The following is a 15,268-nucleotide window of genomic DNA, read 5'->3' as shown; positions in this document are numbered from 1 at the left end:
GAAAAAAATGTTGTAAAATGAACAAAAAAAAGAAGAAATTTACCTTAAATTGTGAGATAAGGACTGTCAATTGCACCAGCTCCAGCAACAATTCCTCCTTCATTCGATGATGACGATTTCGTGCGTAAAAGATGGCCAACTTGTTCATTCACTTTTATTTCATTTTTGCTTCTGTAAAATTCATTTTATTTTTACTTCTTCAAAATTTATTTCAAAAATTTTTCTTCTCAATTAAAATTTATTTCAAACATACCCAATTATCACGCCATATATTCCAAGTTCGCAAATAACTTCTTGCGGTTTAATAATTTCCTCACTATCTGCTCGAATGATATAATTTTTGAAAAGCGGGGGAAATATTCGTTCCATTAAAATCCATCCAGATCGGTCTTTGGAATTTTTGAATTTTTCCAATTGTATTCTAACTTCATCGTCATAAATATTATTGCCACCTCCTTCACGCTGTGGTTTCAGTACATAATTCCTAGGCTCACTGATTCCCTTCGCAATTGCCTTTTCGCCATTTTCGTCCTTTATTTAAAGAAAAAAGAAATTCGACGTTAAATAGAAATTCTTTTTTTTTCATTTAATTTTTTCTCCTGTTAAAATTACGATTTTTTTTCTTTTGAATTAATTTATTAGAATTATTATATTATTATTAATATAAATTATTCAATTGAGAATTTTTCTTACTTCGCATGAGATTTAAAAAATTTTTTATTAGAATTTATTATAATTTTATTAATTAGAATTATTTTCTTTATTGGATTTTTTGGATTGGAAAATTCCCTGAGAAAGATATTAAAATAAAAAAGCGACTTTTTAAATAAATAGGGAATTAAATTTTTAAATTAACAATTTTTTAAGAATCAGGAAAATTTTGAATAAAAACTGAAACAGTAAAAAAAGTGAAAAAGTTACTTACAAAGTCCAATGAATAAAGGCCAGTGAAGGTATCAGTGACTTTTTTAACTAAATTAGAATCACTGAGAAATCGTTCTACAACTCCAGGAAGCGATAAAACTTGTTGAACCTATTTTTATTTAGGAAAGAAGAAGAATTTGTTACAATAATTGTTCATAGTAAAAATAAAAACAAAACTTCCTTGATCAGAAAGCAAAAACTTTAATTTATTTTATAAATAAATTATTTTTTTATAAATAAATTATGAAAAATAAATAAAATATTATATATTAAAAAAAATTTATATTTATATTAAAAATATTATATTAATATTTGAACGTACCTTTTTGGTGCCTGCTAAATGATACTGTATCGAGGGACATTTGATAGCGAGAGAACGTTCAATTAATAATCTCACATCCCATTCTTTTTCCGTGGGATACGCTTCTAATCCATATCCAGAACGATAGTACACAACAGAAATTATTGAACCATCGCTGAAAGAATAAAAATTTGTTTTATCATTTTTATACAGTTTGCAAAAATTATTCAATATTAAGAAATTTAATATTACAAAAAAGAAAAGAAAATAAAGTTAACATTTATTATTATAATTGATAATTGATAATAATAAAAATAATACTTATTTTTCTACTGTTTATTACTAATATTCTTATATTTATAAAAAAAACAGTAGTGAAATAATTATAATTATTATTTTTTCGCCATTATGAAAATAAGGTATGATAATTATTTAAACTTACACAATTAATTCATTTTGTGGTCCCAATTTAGCTTGAGTAACTAATTCAGTTAAATTTCTTCTGATAATTTTAATATTTGAATTTAAATGTTGAATGCCAAATTCAATAAATCTTTGATCACTTATATTGTAAGTAACGTCTTCGACAACAAACAATATTTTCGCTCTGAAATTTAATTTCATTAAATTATTTCATTTTTTTTCATTTAATATAGGTATTTGAATATTAATTTTCTCCTAATTTTCTTTTGCTGAATTTACAATATTTAGCAAACTTACTCCTGATTTTTGTATAAAGACCAAGCGGAAACTAATCCTGTACAAAATCCTGTTACCGAATTATTGTCCGGCATCTGAAATCGATAATAAATTTTTTATTAGAGTCTTTTTGAGTATTTTTAAATATGAGAAATCGAAAATTTCGTAAAAATCCAATAGAATTCGAATTAAATTAAATTTAATTGATTTAAATTAAATTTTGATTAAATCTGAGGAAGAATAAGTGAACTTACATTTTTCAGTTTATCGGAATGTCCCAAATCTTTTAAAATGTATCTGAAATATGATTACAAAACAAATTAATTTTGAATTACTTTTTCTCTCTTTTTTTTATTAGAAAAATAATTCTTCTTCCTTTACTAAAATAATGAATTTAATTTAAAAGAAAAGAATTTGATTTTACCTATGAAATTCAGTGATTGCATTCGACATGCCTGCAAAACTTGAAGCTACAGTATTTATTTCTACTTGCTGAATTTTATTATCACTATCGCTGTGAAGCATATAATCCGATCTGAACAAACCGAGACTGATCGCCTGTAAAATAAACAAATTAACTGTAATAATTTTATTACCGTTTTATTTATTCTCATTAAATAAATCAAATTGTTTTCAATTAAAAATATTTCTTTTATAATTTTGAATCTGCAATAATTGAATTTTTATAAAGAAATTTATTATCTAGCAAAAGAATTATATTTTTTCAAAGTATTTAATTAAATTTATTTTTCTTACAAAAAATTCTTTAAAATAATTAAATTCCTGCGAAAAATTTTATAAATTTTGAAAATAATTGAAATTATGCTAAGAATTTAATTAAAATTCTCGAAAATAAAAGAATTTTTTTCGAGGAAGTTAATTGAAATTGTATTGAAAATATTTCAATTCTGATAAAGAATTTAATCAAAAATTTTCAATAATTATAATTGAATTTTTGCGAAGAATTTTAACAAACTTTGAAAAATAATTGAATTTTTTTGAGATAAATAAATAATAACAATTAATTAGTAATTGAACTTTTTTAACATTTTGAATATGAAATTATTTCAAAATTGAAATTAATATTTGAAAATAAATTAATAAATATCAATAATCACCTGACTGAAACCTTCAGCGTAAACTTTTTCATAAATTTCGAACAGTTTCCTTGTAAAATCATCGGCTTCGATTGTACTAAAGAACAATATAAATAATTTATAATAATAATAATTAATTAATAATAATTTCAAGTTATTATTGTAATTATTTATTTAAAAAGGCCAAAGAATTTGTAATGTAGATAAAAATTAAAAAATAAATATTGTAATAAAATTTGGATATAATTTTCTATTACCTTTTCAAGACATCGACTAAAAATTGATGATCATGAGCAACATTGTGCATTATATCATTAATAACAATTTGAATTTCCACTGCTTTTTCGAATTCTCTTTTTGGAAATGTCGATGGTAACAGTAAAAACGGTGCAATTTGCACTTGATTAAAATTAAATGATTCCTTCGATCTCATACTGACACCTGAAAAAAATTGGAAGAAACAAATAAAACTAATTATTTAACAAACAAAAAAACTATTAAATAATAAACTCAATTATTATTTATTTATTACATTGTAATTAAAATAAACGTAGTATAAAAAAAAGAAATATTGCAATAAAATAAAAGGAATAAAAGTAATAGAAATTCTGGAAAATTAAAATTTTTCACTCAAATTTAAATTAACTCACCGTTCATGATTGCCCAATCTTTTGACTTTTGCACGACAGATTTTAATTCCTGTTCTGATAGATTTAACTCTACACATGGTTCTAATTTTGCTTTATGCATTATTGGAAAAAAGAAATAATATGCAGTTGTAAACAAACAAATTTTAATGATACGGTTTAACTGCGACAAAAATTAAAATTATGGCCGTTGTTTACTCCGTTTTATGCGAAATTCATTTATTAATAACAAACGACAGGTTGTAAAATTATTCTCATATCACTGTCACGAGATAACAATTAAAATAAAATTAAGTAAAAAAAACTGCAATAGACTTCAGAACTACACACGTGACGTGACTGTTTGTAACAAAACGTCATTTTCCTAACCTCAAAAACTTGTAATCAAAACATTGATATATAATATACGTTACTATATTAATAGCTATTATTCAATAAATAACTTAATTATAACCTTCCAAATGATTTACAATTATATTCCAGTGATAAAACTAATTAATAATTGCTTTAATTAATTAATTTAATTGAAAAAACGTTAGTTCCGGGTTTGTCCGCAAGATATAGGTAGATGTCGCCCCAAAAAATGGTGTTTTTTGGTAGTTTTTGAGTTTTTCATGTAATTCACCTTCGCCGAAACTAGCACTCTCATTGGCTAGATTCAAATTTGCGCGCGAACCAACAAGCCAATGATAGGGCTCATGTGGAAATGTACCTTTAGGTTTTCTCATTGGCTTGTTGGTTCGCGCGCAAATTTGAATCTAGCTAATGAGAGTGCTAGTTTCGGCGAAGGTGAATTACTTGAAAAATTCAAAAACTACCAAAAAACACCATTTTTTGGGGCGACATCTACCTATATCTTGCGGACAAACCCGGAACTAACGTTTTTTTTACTTAAATTAATTAATTAAAGTAATTATTAATTAGTTTTATCACTGGAATATGATTGTAAATCATTTAGATTAATAAAAAATTGTGTGACATTCAAAACGAGTTAAGAATTCAATCTTTAGAAATAAAAAACAAGTGTTTCAAATTTTCAATATTCGGATATTTTATTTTCGATACATTGATCACAAGGAAGATTCTGTATTTTTTACAATAAAAATGTAAAGATAATTGTAAATAACTATTTTTTTCTGTAAATAGGAAAATTAAAAGCACCATCAGTTTTTATTTTGAACTTGAAGAAATCACAATTAATTAAGTAGAATTACGAAGTAAAACTAACGCAAATTTCTAAAAAAAAATAACTCCTTAAAACAAAAATAACAGAAATATTATTAATAAAAATAATTAATTAATTATTAATTAATATTAATTAATTAAAATATTATTATTAAAAAAAATCTTACAAAACTTTAAAATTTAAGTTCTTTTTTCTCTCAATATTTTGGTTAATTAGACACCTTTTGAATATCAGTCAAGAATTACAAGTTATCGATGATTTTTTAATTATAAATATAAATAATTACGTGATCTTCTTATCGCTCATATAATTTTTTTTATATCTTTAATAAATTCTTTAAAACATGTAAGAAAGAAACACGTAACATTGATTTATATCTTGCGATAATTTTACACAATTGAAGTTAATTATTGTTTACATATATAATAAATATATAATTTATATTTAATATATAATATACATTAAAACTTTCATTTTCGTTCAAAGCCGAAAGGCATGAACTATGAGTAATAAATATTAAAATTTCTTTTCTATTTCTTTGTCTACTTGTAGTAAATTTAAAACTTTATATTTAAACATTTTAAATAGAGAAAGTTAAAAAATATATTCATATTTTTTTTTAATTCAGTTTTTTGGTATGAAAAAAGTTTGTGTTTTGTCATTAAAAAAATATACCAGTAAAATACTTTTTTGATATCCGCTAAATTAATTCGTTGTTTAAAATTACTGGTAAATTAATTTAAAAAAAACAGTCTGAATAAAAAATGGAAAATAAAAAACAAAATTTGAATTTTGTGCCCAATTGTCGCGCATTAAATTTTTGTGAATAGTCAAGTTGATTTTTCCTCTCAATTGCTTCTGCTCGATAGTAAAAAATCATCTTCTGGACGAGGTAATCGTTTATAGCGTTCCTGCGATGATAAATAAACTGTAAGGGATCCAAAAATAATGAATATTAATCCTATAACATTCACCAAAACTCCTTCAGCTGGCAAATTTTGATACTTCAGTGCTCTGAAAAATAAGTCAATTGTTTATTATTACTATTATTATTATTATTATTATTATTATTATTATTATTATTATACTATTATTATTTTATTTGTTTATTAACAATAACAACTATTTTATTTTTACTAAATTGTATTATTTAAATATAATCTAGAAAAATTTTGGTAAATAAAAATAGTTTTCTTGTGTAATTTATAAGAGTATTTACGATTCTTTCATGGAGTCGACGAAAAGAATTTTTTCAGTGAGTCCCAGTAAACAAGAAGCAACACTGGCAATAAAACCAGCAGTTCCAAAGTAAACGTGAATTGGCATATAGGCAGCTCGTAGAGTAATTTGAACTCCAGGATATAAGAATGAAACACAACCAGCGATCCACTGAAAAATAGAGAATAAATATTGAAAAATTTAGAAACAATTCTTTAGAAGCAATTTCTATTTTTACTATCAAAAAGAAAAATTCGTTTCAATTAGAATTCACCTGTCCAACAAATAGAATGATAGCCGATAATCCAATCCAACTGTGCAATGAATACAAATTTGGAATATTCATTTTGTTATGAAAACTGAAAACAGCCACTGAACCAATAATCGTTAATAAAAAGGCAAATAACATTATTCCTCCGTGAATTAATTTCAATCGCCTCTTACGAACATTTCTTTGTGTTCTGTAAATTAACATTCCTAAAAAAAAACAAAAAGCAGAAATGAATAAATTTAATGAAAAGTTATTATAATTTTAATTAGTTTAAATTTTAATTAAATGTTAAAAAAAATGTTTATTCTTACAAAGAATTTTATAAAAAAATTTGAGAATAATTGAATTTCTTAGTAGAATTTTATTATTTATGAAAATAATCGAATTCTTGCCAAAAATTGTATTAAAAATTGTGAAACTCCTAATTAAATTCATTTTAAGAATTTCTTTAAATTTTTTTTAAATTTTTTAAATATTGGAGTTTCTTTAATAATTTTAATCGAAAATTTTGAAAATGATTGAATTTTATGAACAATTTCTTTCAAGTTTTTAAAATAATCGTGTTTCTTAATAATTGAAATTAAACAATTACATTATTGAATTTTATTAACATTTTTAGAAAATAATTAAATTTATTATTCTCAAAATATATTTGAAAATAAAAAATTTGTATATTTAGTTAAACTAAATTGATACTATAAGCAATGTAAATAATTAAATTTTCTCTATTATTTACCATTAGCGTAGAGAAATACGAGTCCAACTGTCATCAACATTGGATGCCAATTAAATTGTAAAGCTGGACTTGAAGACCAAGCAAATCCGCCTCGATAGCAAAAATTCCACGTTGCCATTAGAATAATTAAAAGAATGCCAAAAGCTTGAGTTAAAATTGTTAAATATTTAAAACCCTCGAGTTTTTGGGACTGAGCCGGTTCTCCTATTTGATCCATGTCTGAAAGAAATTAAACGTAATGTCAAGGAAAAGCAACGCAAAACTAAAATTGAAATAAATAATTCAACTGCGATAAAAATGTGGAATACGATAAAAAGAATAAAAATAAAGGAGAAAAAAATAGATTGTAAAAGGTCAAGTGTCTCATGAAGAAAACAGTAGACAATAGAAGATAGTGGAGAAAATTATTAATAAAAAATAAAAAACAAGGAAAGAAAAATAAAATCATAAATCATTGTATATATAAATTAAATATAGCGACTGAGCGAACTATTTTAAAAATTACGCAAGTTCTCGACTACTTGTCAACAATATGTTTAATAGTGTAAAAATAAAAGACATACCTGAACAGAAATGGTACTGATAAGGAAAAGTTGTGGACATAGATTTTAGTTACAATTATCTAAAAATACGTGCATAATTAAAAATAATAAAGAAACAGAAACGAAAAAGTATTTTAAAATATTAAAATGACATAAGCTTTTTTAAATATCGTATGAGCTATTTTCTTTACGAGAAAAAACAAAAGCAACAGCAAGTTTTTTATTGTTATTAATAATAAAAAATAGGGAAATATAAAAACCTGATTTTGTTATGCGAACTTTTTAGAGAAATTTCCGCAGTTCCGAAATCCGAATTCAACAGGTGCGGTTGCAAACTATATATATATTTTAAATAGAAATATTCTGACGTGCACCAAAACGCTTCTGCGTTTTCATGTCATTGATTTTCTAACTGCGATTAATATTTAAGAGGAGGCAGTATTCAGTTGATTAAAAATTCCTCGCATTCTCTATTTCTTTATAATAGTGACTCGGTCCCCTCGGTCCTCGGAAATCATTAAAGTGACTTTCAAATTGCGCAGAAGGTGCGATAACTTTCCTTTTTTTTTATGGAAATAAAATTTGTTTGAGGTTAAGATTGTTGTTTTGGAACTGTCAGTACTGCCAACCTAAAAATACTAATTACTAATCATAAAGGTGGATTCACAACAAAAACTTCTTCGCGATTTTGATTCGTCATTTGACAAAAAGCGGGAATATTCAAATAAAGTCCAGGGATACATCCGATATATCGAAAATTCTCGAAACAGCATTGATTTCTATTGCCAACTTCAGATCCTTTTCATCCTGCTTGCTTGCGGTGGTCAAAATTTTTTATCAAAAATATAAAAAAAATGATAGATTTTCGTAATAGTGATCAAAATGATAAGAATTCGACGAATACGAATTATAATCAAGAGGACCTTTCAAAAATACCAGGTGTGAAGAAAAAAGATTTATCCATTTAGTGTTCTTTTCTTTTTTTTAATATGCGGGAGAATTGTGGAAAAAATTATTGATTCTAACCTCAATTTTACGGGTCTTTCATGCGCTTTCGAAATTAATAAATTGAAACAAATCTATAGCAATTATATAACTTTCTTTTTTTGCATTTTTAATATCACGATAAATAATTGACATCATTTAATTATGATTTTGAGGAATTTTTTTATTAGAATAAAATTTTATGAATTAGTGAGAGAGAGAAACGAAGGGACAGAAGGAAAATTTTCTAATTTGATGATACACGTGTAAAAATCGTATGAAACAAGAATGATGAAAAATTGCATGATTTTATTGCAATGATACAAAAAAAGTTATTTGTATTATGTACTTTTGTTATTATTTTACTTATATAAATTGATGAAACTGGGAAGTAGGTCGTCACTTTGATTTCACATTCTTTTTTTTGCCATTTTGCATGTAACTATTTATCAAATAATTAATTTGATAATTATTATTACGATTTGTCTGAATTATTTTACCACTTTCGAAAATGTTAAGAATTGTATTTTTTAAATTAATGTTAATTTAATTAATTAATTGTTATTTTTATTTGTTATTGTTATTTATTTTTTTGTATTATTTTTATTATTTATTAATTATAGGCATTAATATATTATTATAAATATAAATAATGTTTTGAAGTGTTTAATTAACATTTTTAATTTTTATTTCAATTAATAATTTTTTAATATATTTTGTATTAGAAAAAGTATGAAAATTGAGGAGAGTTTTGAAGAATAAATTTTAATTTATTCCTTTTTTGCAGTATCCCATAAAACGTTGATGCCACTTAGTCCATATTTGAATTTTGATCCATCGTACTTACCACCGAGTCAGCCGGAATTTATTTTCCCCGAAGGAGCCGTGAAGCAACGTGGACGTTTTGAATTAGCTTTTAGTCAAATTGGAGGAACATGTATGGCAGGAGCGGCAATTGGCGGTGTAACTGGATTGTATAAAGGAATTTACGCCACTTCCCTTGCAGGACAACAGGGAAAATTACGAAGGACTCAGTGAGAGAACAATTAATTAATTAATTTCAAAAATTTTAATATAAATTCTTTGCAATAATTTAATTATTTTAAAAATAGTAAAATTCTTCGCAAGAATTCAATTATTTTTAAAAATAGTAAAATTCTTCGCAAGAATTCAATTATTTTTATAAATAGTAAATTTCTTTGGAAGAATTCAATTACTTTCAAAACAATTTTAATTGAATTCCTCGGAAGAATTGAAATATTTTTAAATATTTCCATAAAATTCAATCATTTCCTAAAATTTTAATAAATTCTTCGAAACAATTCAACTATTTTTATAAATACTAAAATTCTTTGCAGGAAATAAATTATTTTTAATCAAATTTAAATAAAATTACACGAAAGAATTTAATTATTGTGAAAAATTAAATTACTTTCAATGCAATTTTTAAATATATTCGTCAAAAAAATTCAAAGAATTTAATTATTTTCAAAAAATAATAAAATTCTGATAAATTCAATTATTTTGAATATACTTAATTTTAATAAAATTCTTTACAGAAATTCAATTATTTTCGAAACAACATTAATTGAATTTCTCAAAAGAATTTTTAATTATTTTCAAATATTTCTATAAAATTCTGCAAAACAATTTAATTATTTTCTAAAATTTTAATAAATTCTATCAAACATTTTAATTATTTTTATAAATAGTAAAATTGTTTGAAGAAATTTAATTCTTTTCAAAACAATTTTAATAGAATTCCTCGAAAGAATTTAATTGTTGTCAAATATTTACATAAAATTCATTTATTTCCTAAAATTTTTAAAAAATTTTTCCGAACAATTCAATTATTTTGATAAATAGTAAAATTCTTCGCAAGAATTAAATTATTTTTATAAATAATAAAATTCTTCTCAGGAATTCAATTATTTTCAATACAATTTTAATAAAATTCAATTGCTTTCAAAATTTTCAATTAAAATTATTAAAAAAACTTCATTATTTAAAAAAATTCAAAGAAATTCTTTAAACGAAATTTAATTAGTATGTTTAAAAAGTTTAATAAAATTCTTCGCGAGAATTCAATTATTTTCATAAATAAAAAAATTCTTCGAAAGAATACAATTATTTTCTTCAAATTTTGTGATAAGATTCTTTGCAAGAATTCAACGATTTTCAAAACATTAATTTTAAAATCGAAAATATTTAAAAAGAAAATTTTTTTTAAATTTAGGAAACAAAAACGCAATGAACAACTAATTTTAAACTGCGGACAGATTACCGGAAGTCCGGAATACAACGATTATTAATATAGAAGATTAAAAAATCAACTAAAATACTATTTTTTAACTTCTTTAATTATTTATTGGTTCATCTTGAAGAAAGGATTGTTTTGATTTATTTGTTATTTCTCTAATAATTTGAAAAGAATAAGACTAATTTAAAATTATTATGGAATGAATTTATTTGGTTAATTTTATTTAATTATTTGAAGTAAAAAGTGTTAAGAATTAGAAAGTGTTAGAAGTGCAATTATTAGAGAAATGACTGTGTAAAATTTGAAAAGTGAAAATTTTCCTTTTTATTGTCAGATTAATTAATCATGTGGTTAAACATGGCGCATCTATGGCAAATACTCTTGGTGTTGTATCGGTGATGTACACGTGTTTCGGCGTTTTCTTATCCTATGTTCGAGGACATGACGATTCGATAAACACACTAGCAGCAGCGACAGCAACTGGAATGCTCTTCAAATCTACAGGTAATTTTCTATTTTCCATGTTAAGTACCACTTTTATTCATTAATTCATTAATTTTGTTATTAATTTACAAAAATAAGTGCATTTTTATTTTTTTATTAATCAATCAATTAATTTAGTTATTAATTTACAACCATAACTAAATTAATGTTTTTAATTTATTTTCATTAATTAATTAATCAGGGTTGCCACAAATATTTAATTTTGTTGAATAATTAAATGTTTTTTAAAATTGAATTGTCATAAAGAATAGAATAGTTTTATTTCTTGTGGTGCCAATTAGATTATTTATTTGATTTAGAAAAATTGGATAAAAATAAAAGACAATAAAGAGAGAAATAAAATAAAAGACAGCAACGAGAGAAATAAAATGAAGTAAACGAGACACTTTTAAAAATTTGTTTTTGACTTTTTGTTTCCTTTCCAGCGGGATTGAAGAAATGTGCAATGGGTGGTGGAGTTGGACTTGGAATCGCTTCACTTTATTGCCTTTGGAGTAATCGAGAGGCCTTCACGGAATTCAGGCATCACTCCATGAATCCGGCGTAAGACCTGTGTGTATAAATGGCAGCTCCCTCTAAACAAAAATTCACCTGTTATTTACGAATGTTCCCACATTAATACTGACACTTACTTTCTTCTTCTTTAATTATTAAAAAAAACTTTACACATTTTAATTCAAAATCAATTCAAGAAAAAGTAAAACAAAAAATTCTGTTAAAATTTCTAATAATATTTTTCCAATCTTAACAGAAGATTGAAAGAAGAGAAAGAAAAAAAATTCAAATAAATATATATAGTAAAAGAAAACTATTGAAAACAAAAATATAAAAATATAATACAGAATTATTCAGGAGGAATAGAATTACAAGAAACTATTTATTTATTTACAATCTAAAAATGCTTCTCTAAGTTAAAATGAAGGGAAATAAATTTTCTAAAAGCGATTTTCTCCAAAAAAGCATTTTTATTTTGTGGTTTATTGAACTTTCTAAACAAAAATTAATGAATATAAAAATGGGATATTCGTAATTCTTATTTTCTCTAATAATAAGGAGCCAATTTGTACTGAAAAAAAATTTAATAGTTCACGCATAGTAGGAAAGAAAATAGTTTTTAATAATGATAATGACAAAAACAATTAAATTGGAGCTAAAAATCGTAATTGACTTTCAACTCCAAATTGCATAGATATTAAGTAATAATAATAAAATAGTAATAAATATAATAATAATAATAATACGAAGTTAGTAATAGAAGTGGTAGTACCAGCAGTAGCAATAGTTGTAGAAAATAGTAGTAATTAGTGCTAAAATAATTGAAATCATTGTTTAATTTACAATGTACTGAGGCCTGGTGCTAAAAATCTTCACATTATATTCTGAATGAAAAAAAACCTCTTTTACAAAAAGGGTAAAAAGTCAGAATTTTTAAAGTTCTTCGATAATAATTACTATTATTATCCATTGTAAATAGATCATAAGACTTGTTCAATTGAGATTCTTGCAGTTTCTTTTTTTATCACTTTGAAAAAAAAATCCCCCAGTCATTTTAATTAACAAGTTTTTTTTTCTTTCTCATCCCTTTTCTACAGGGATTTAATGGGAAAAAAATCGAAACCAAATACTTAGAATTTAATTACTATCAAATATTAAAGTTGTATCAATAAAAATTTAATAAAAAAAGGTCATAATACCATCGATAATAATTAGAACAATGTCCCATTTAATATTTATAAAAGTTGAATTAATTTGTTCATTCAAAGTTTATTTCGAGTTAATAAGTTAGATTTCATTTTTTTAATGCCCTAATTTAATTAGTTTTAATATTAAGATCATTTTTCATAATAATTTTATTATTTTGATATTTTAATTTGTAAATTTAATTATTTTGTCATTAAAATATTTTCATACTAAAATATTTTAATATTAATGTTTTAATATTGATTATTTTAATATTTATTAAAATATGTATTGAAAAGTTGATTAAAATAATAATTATTGAAACATTTGATTATTATTATTGTAAAATTAAATTAATACAACTGGTATATAAATTTTCCTCTTTAACAAATTGACTAAATTTGATTAACAAATTGAATTAACAAAAATTCTTTAAATAATAACGCATTTAAAATAATGTAACTATTATAAATAACGAACTATTATAAAAGTAATATACACATTTTTTGATAAAATGTTATTAAAAGTTGGAAAAAAAAGAAAAAAAAATACAAAATTTTATATTATAACTGTAAAAGAAATTCATAACTTGGTGATAGAATGACTGTATTGTAAATTTTTGTCTCATCTTCTTGAAATTAAGAATCTAGACATTTTTTATTTTATTGTATAGGGAGAATACAAAAAAAACGACAAAGAAATAAAAAAAAAAGTGTCGGAGGGAAAGAAAAGAAAATTTAATTATGTAAATTTTAATAAAACTTGTATTTATTAAAATAAATTTAAAAATTAGGGAAATTTTCTTTTGCCACTAAGAGAAGAATAAATATATTTAGAAAATTTTCACTTTTCATTAAAAAATTTCGATCTATTTATCATAATATTATAACATAATAATTAAAATATAAAACAATAAAACCGAATTGAAAAGCATTTAATATTATAATTATCGCATAAATAATTAGACACAGAAAGTGTAACATTTTTCTTTCCATCAGATTCATTGTGTAATAATAATTCAAATAATAAAGTGATTGTTTCATTAGAAATTGGCTCCTAATTTTTATCCACACCACTAACGAGTTTTTTTTATTATTTACTTAATTAACAATTTTAATTAAATTAAAAAAATATTCTTCCATTAAATTTTAATTCTTTTTCATTTCAATTACAATTCTTTTTTCTTCAATTATGGTTTCTTTCGGCTGCTATTATTTATTGATTTACTTTATTTTATTTATTTTCACATTCTAAATAATTAATGGAAAAAATATTCCTTTCAAATAAATAAACTAATTAGCATTTCTTTATAAATAAATCTCCTAATAAAATACTTTCTTTATAAATAAGAAATATTATATAAAAAAAAACACAAAAATATTATTTTTTATAATAATAATAATAACAATTTTATTAATAACAATAATAAGTTTATTATTATTATTATCAATAATAAATTTTATTAACAACTTCAGTTCGTTTTTTTAATTTACTTATTTTATAAACGGAAAATTAATCTATTACTTCTATTGTTATTAATTATTAATTATTAATTTACTAAGAAATTTAACGATTTTTGAAATTTTCTATTCGAAATTATAATTTGAAACACTTTTTAACTTTTTATTTATCACTTTTTGTATTTCATTTTTATTTTTGTTTTTTGGTGTTATTTTTTATTAGAAAATAAATTGAAAAAAATGCTAATTAGTTTATTGTTAGTAAATAAATTTTTTTTTTTCTTAATTATTTAGAATTAAATGTAATTTTCAGATATAATTAGAATTGAACTTTTTAATTTTAATAAATTTTGCTTTACATTAAAAAAAAAATTAGGTTTCGTAAATTTTCATTTATTTTCTCATTTTCTTTTCCAGATCTAAATGACACTTTGGACGAAAAATTCACGAAAAAATTAGCAACGAATTTCCACTATTATTGTAAATAGAAAATTGTCTCATCAATAATGAATTTCACATTATGCCGAAACGAATGTTACGATTCGATGCGGTATATTTTGCAAAGAATAGAAACGAAAATGTAAATATTAAATTTTTTTCTCTCTTCCAACGTTATAAAAAAATGTGATAAAAAGTACAAATTTTTGTAATTTCATTTCTTCCTTTTTTGATTATTCAAATTTAAAATTCAAAAAAAGAGAGAATTAGAAACTTTGATCTGTATTTAGGTTTCTTTAATTTTTTTAATTGTTCGTTTTC

General features: G+C 22.9%; 3 protein-coding genes across 7 annotated transcripts; 1 reads left to right on the top strand and 2 right to left on the bottom strand.

Moving 5' to 3' along the window:
- Window positions 1–43: 43 nt before the first annotated feature.
- Window positions 44–4,224, bottom strand: LOC122499760 (glutathione synthetase-like). The gene is made up of 11 exons (XM_043608263.1): window positions 3,672–4,224; window positions 3,279–3,462; window positions 3,043–3,118; window positions 2,349–2,482; window positions 2,179–2,221; window positions 1,946–2,019; window positions 1,668–1,832; window positions 1,247–1,400; window positions 926–1,033; window positions 254–531; window positions 44–171 (listed from the first exon to the last, which is right to left on the bottom strand). Exons 1-11 carry the CDS (start codon window positions 3,769–3,771, stop codon window positions 45–47), a joined length of 1,443 nt encoding a protein of 480 aa, XP_043464198.1. The 5' UTR covers window positions 3,772–4,224; the 3' UTR covers window position 44.
- A 470-nt stretch (window positions 4,225–4,694) lies between these two features.
- Window positions 4,695–8,235, bottom strand: LOC122500580 (transmembrane ascorbate-dependent reductase CYB561-like). 4 transcript variants are annotated; one of them, XM_043609589.1, is made up of 6 exons: window positions 7,901–8,235; window positions 7,643–7,701; window positions 7,080–7,298; window positions 6,347–6,549; window positions 6,074–6,243; window positions 4,695–5,868 (listed from the first exon to the last, which is right to left on the bottom strand). In XM_043609589.1, exons 2-6 carry the CDS (start codon window positions 7,680–7,682, stop codon window positions 5,703–5,705), a joined length of 798 nt encoding a protein of 265 aa, XP_043465524.1. In that variant the 5' UTR covers window positions 7,683–7,701; window positions 7,901–8,235; the 3' UTR covers window positions 4,695–5,702. The 4 variants fall into 4 exon arrangements, with proteins under 4 accessions (XP_043465524.1, XP_043465515.1, XP_043465541.1 ...); XM_043609580.1 differs by having other exon boundaries at window positions 7,882–8,234; XM_043609606.1 differs by lacking the exon at window positions 7,643–7,701 and having other exon boundaries at window positions 7,901–8,234.
- Window positions 8,236–8,402: 167 nt separating this feature from the next.
- LOC122500615 (mitochondrial import inner membrane translocase subunit Tim23) lies at window positions 8,403–15,146 on the top strand. Of its 2 annotated transcripts, none has more exons than XM_043609629.1 (5): window positions 8,403–8,560; window positions 9,393–9,639; window positions 11,200–11,369; window positions 11,795–11,912; window positions 14,927–15,146. In XM_043609629.1, the coding sequence occupies exons 1-5, from the start codon at window positions 8,476–8,478 to the stop codon at window positions 14,934–14,936; spliced, it is 630 nt and encodes a 209-aa protein (XP_043465564.1). In that variant the 5' UTR covers window positions 8,403–8,475; the 3' UTR covers window positions 14,937–15,146. The 2 variants fall into 2 exon arrangements, with proteins under 2 accessions (XP_043465564.1, XP_043465572.1); XM_043609637.1 differs by having other exon boundaries at window positions 11,795–11,921.
- Window positions 15,147–15,268: the final 122 nt, after the last annotated feature.

This window comes from Leptopilina heterotoma, unplaced genomic scaffold, assembly GCF_015476425.1.
Source record: "Leptopilina heterotoma isolate Lh14 unplaced genomic scaffold, ASM1547642v1 Lhet_101, whole genome shotgun sequence".
In the NCBI taxonomy this organism is placed as follows: Eukaryota; Metazoa; Arthropoda; class Insecta; order Hymenoptera; family Figitidae; genus Leptopilina; species Leptopilina heterotoma.
The sequence above is the reverse complement of the archived record's forward strand: the minus strand, read 5'-3'. Positions and strand labels throughout refer to the sequence as shown.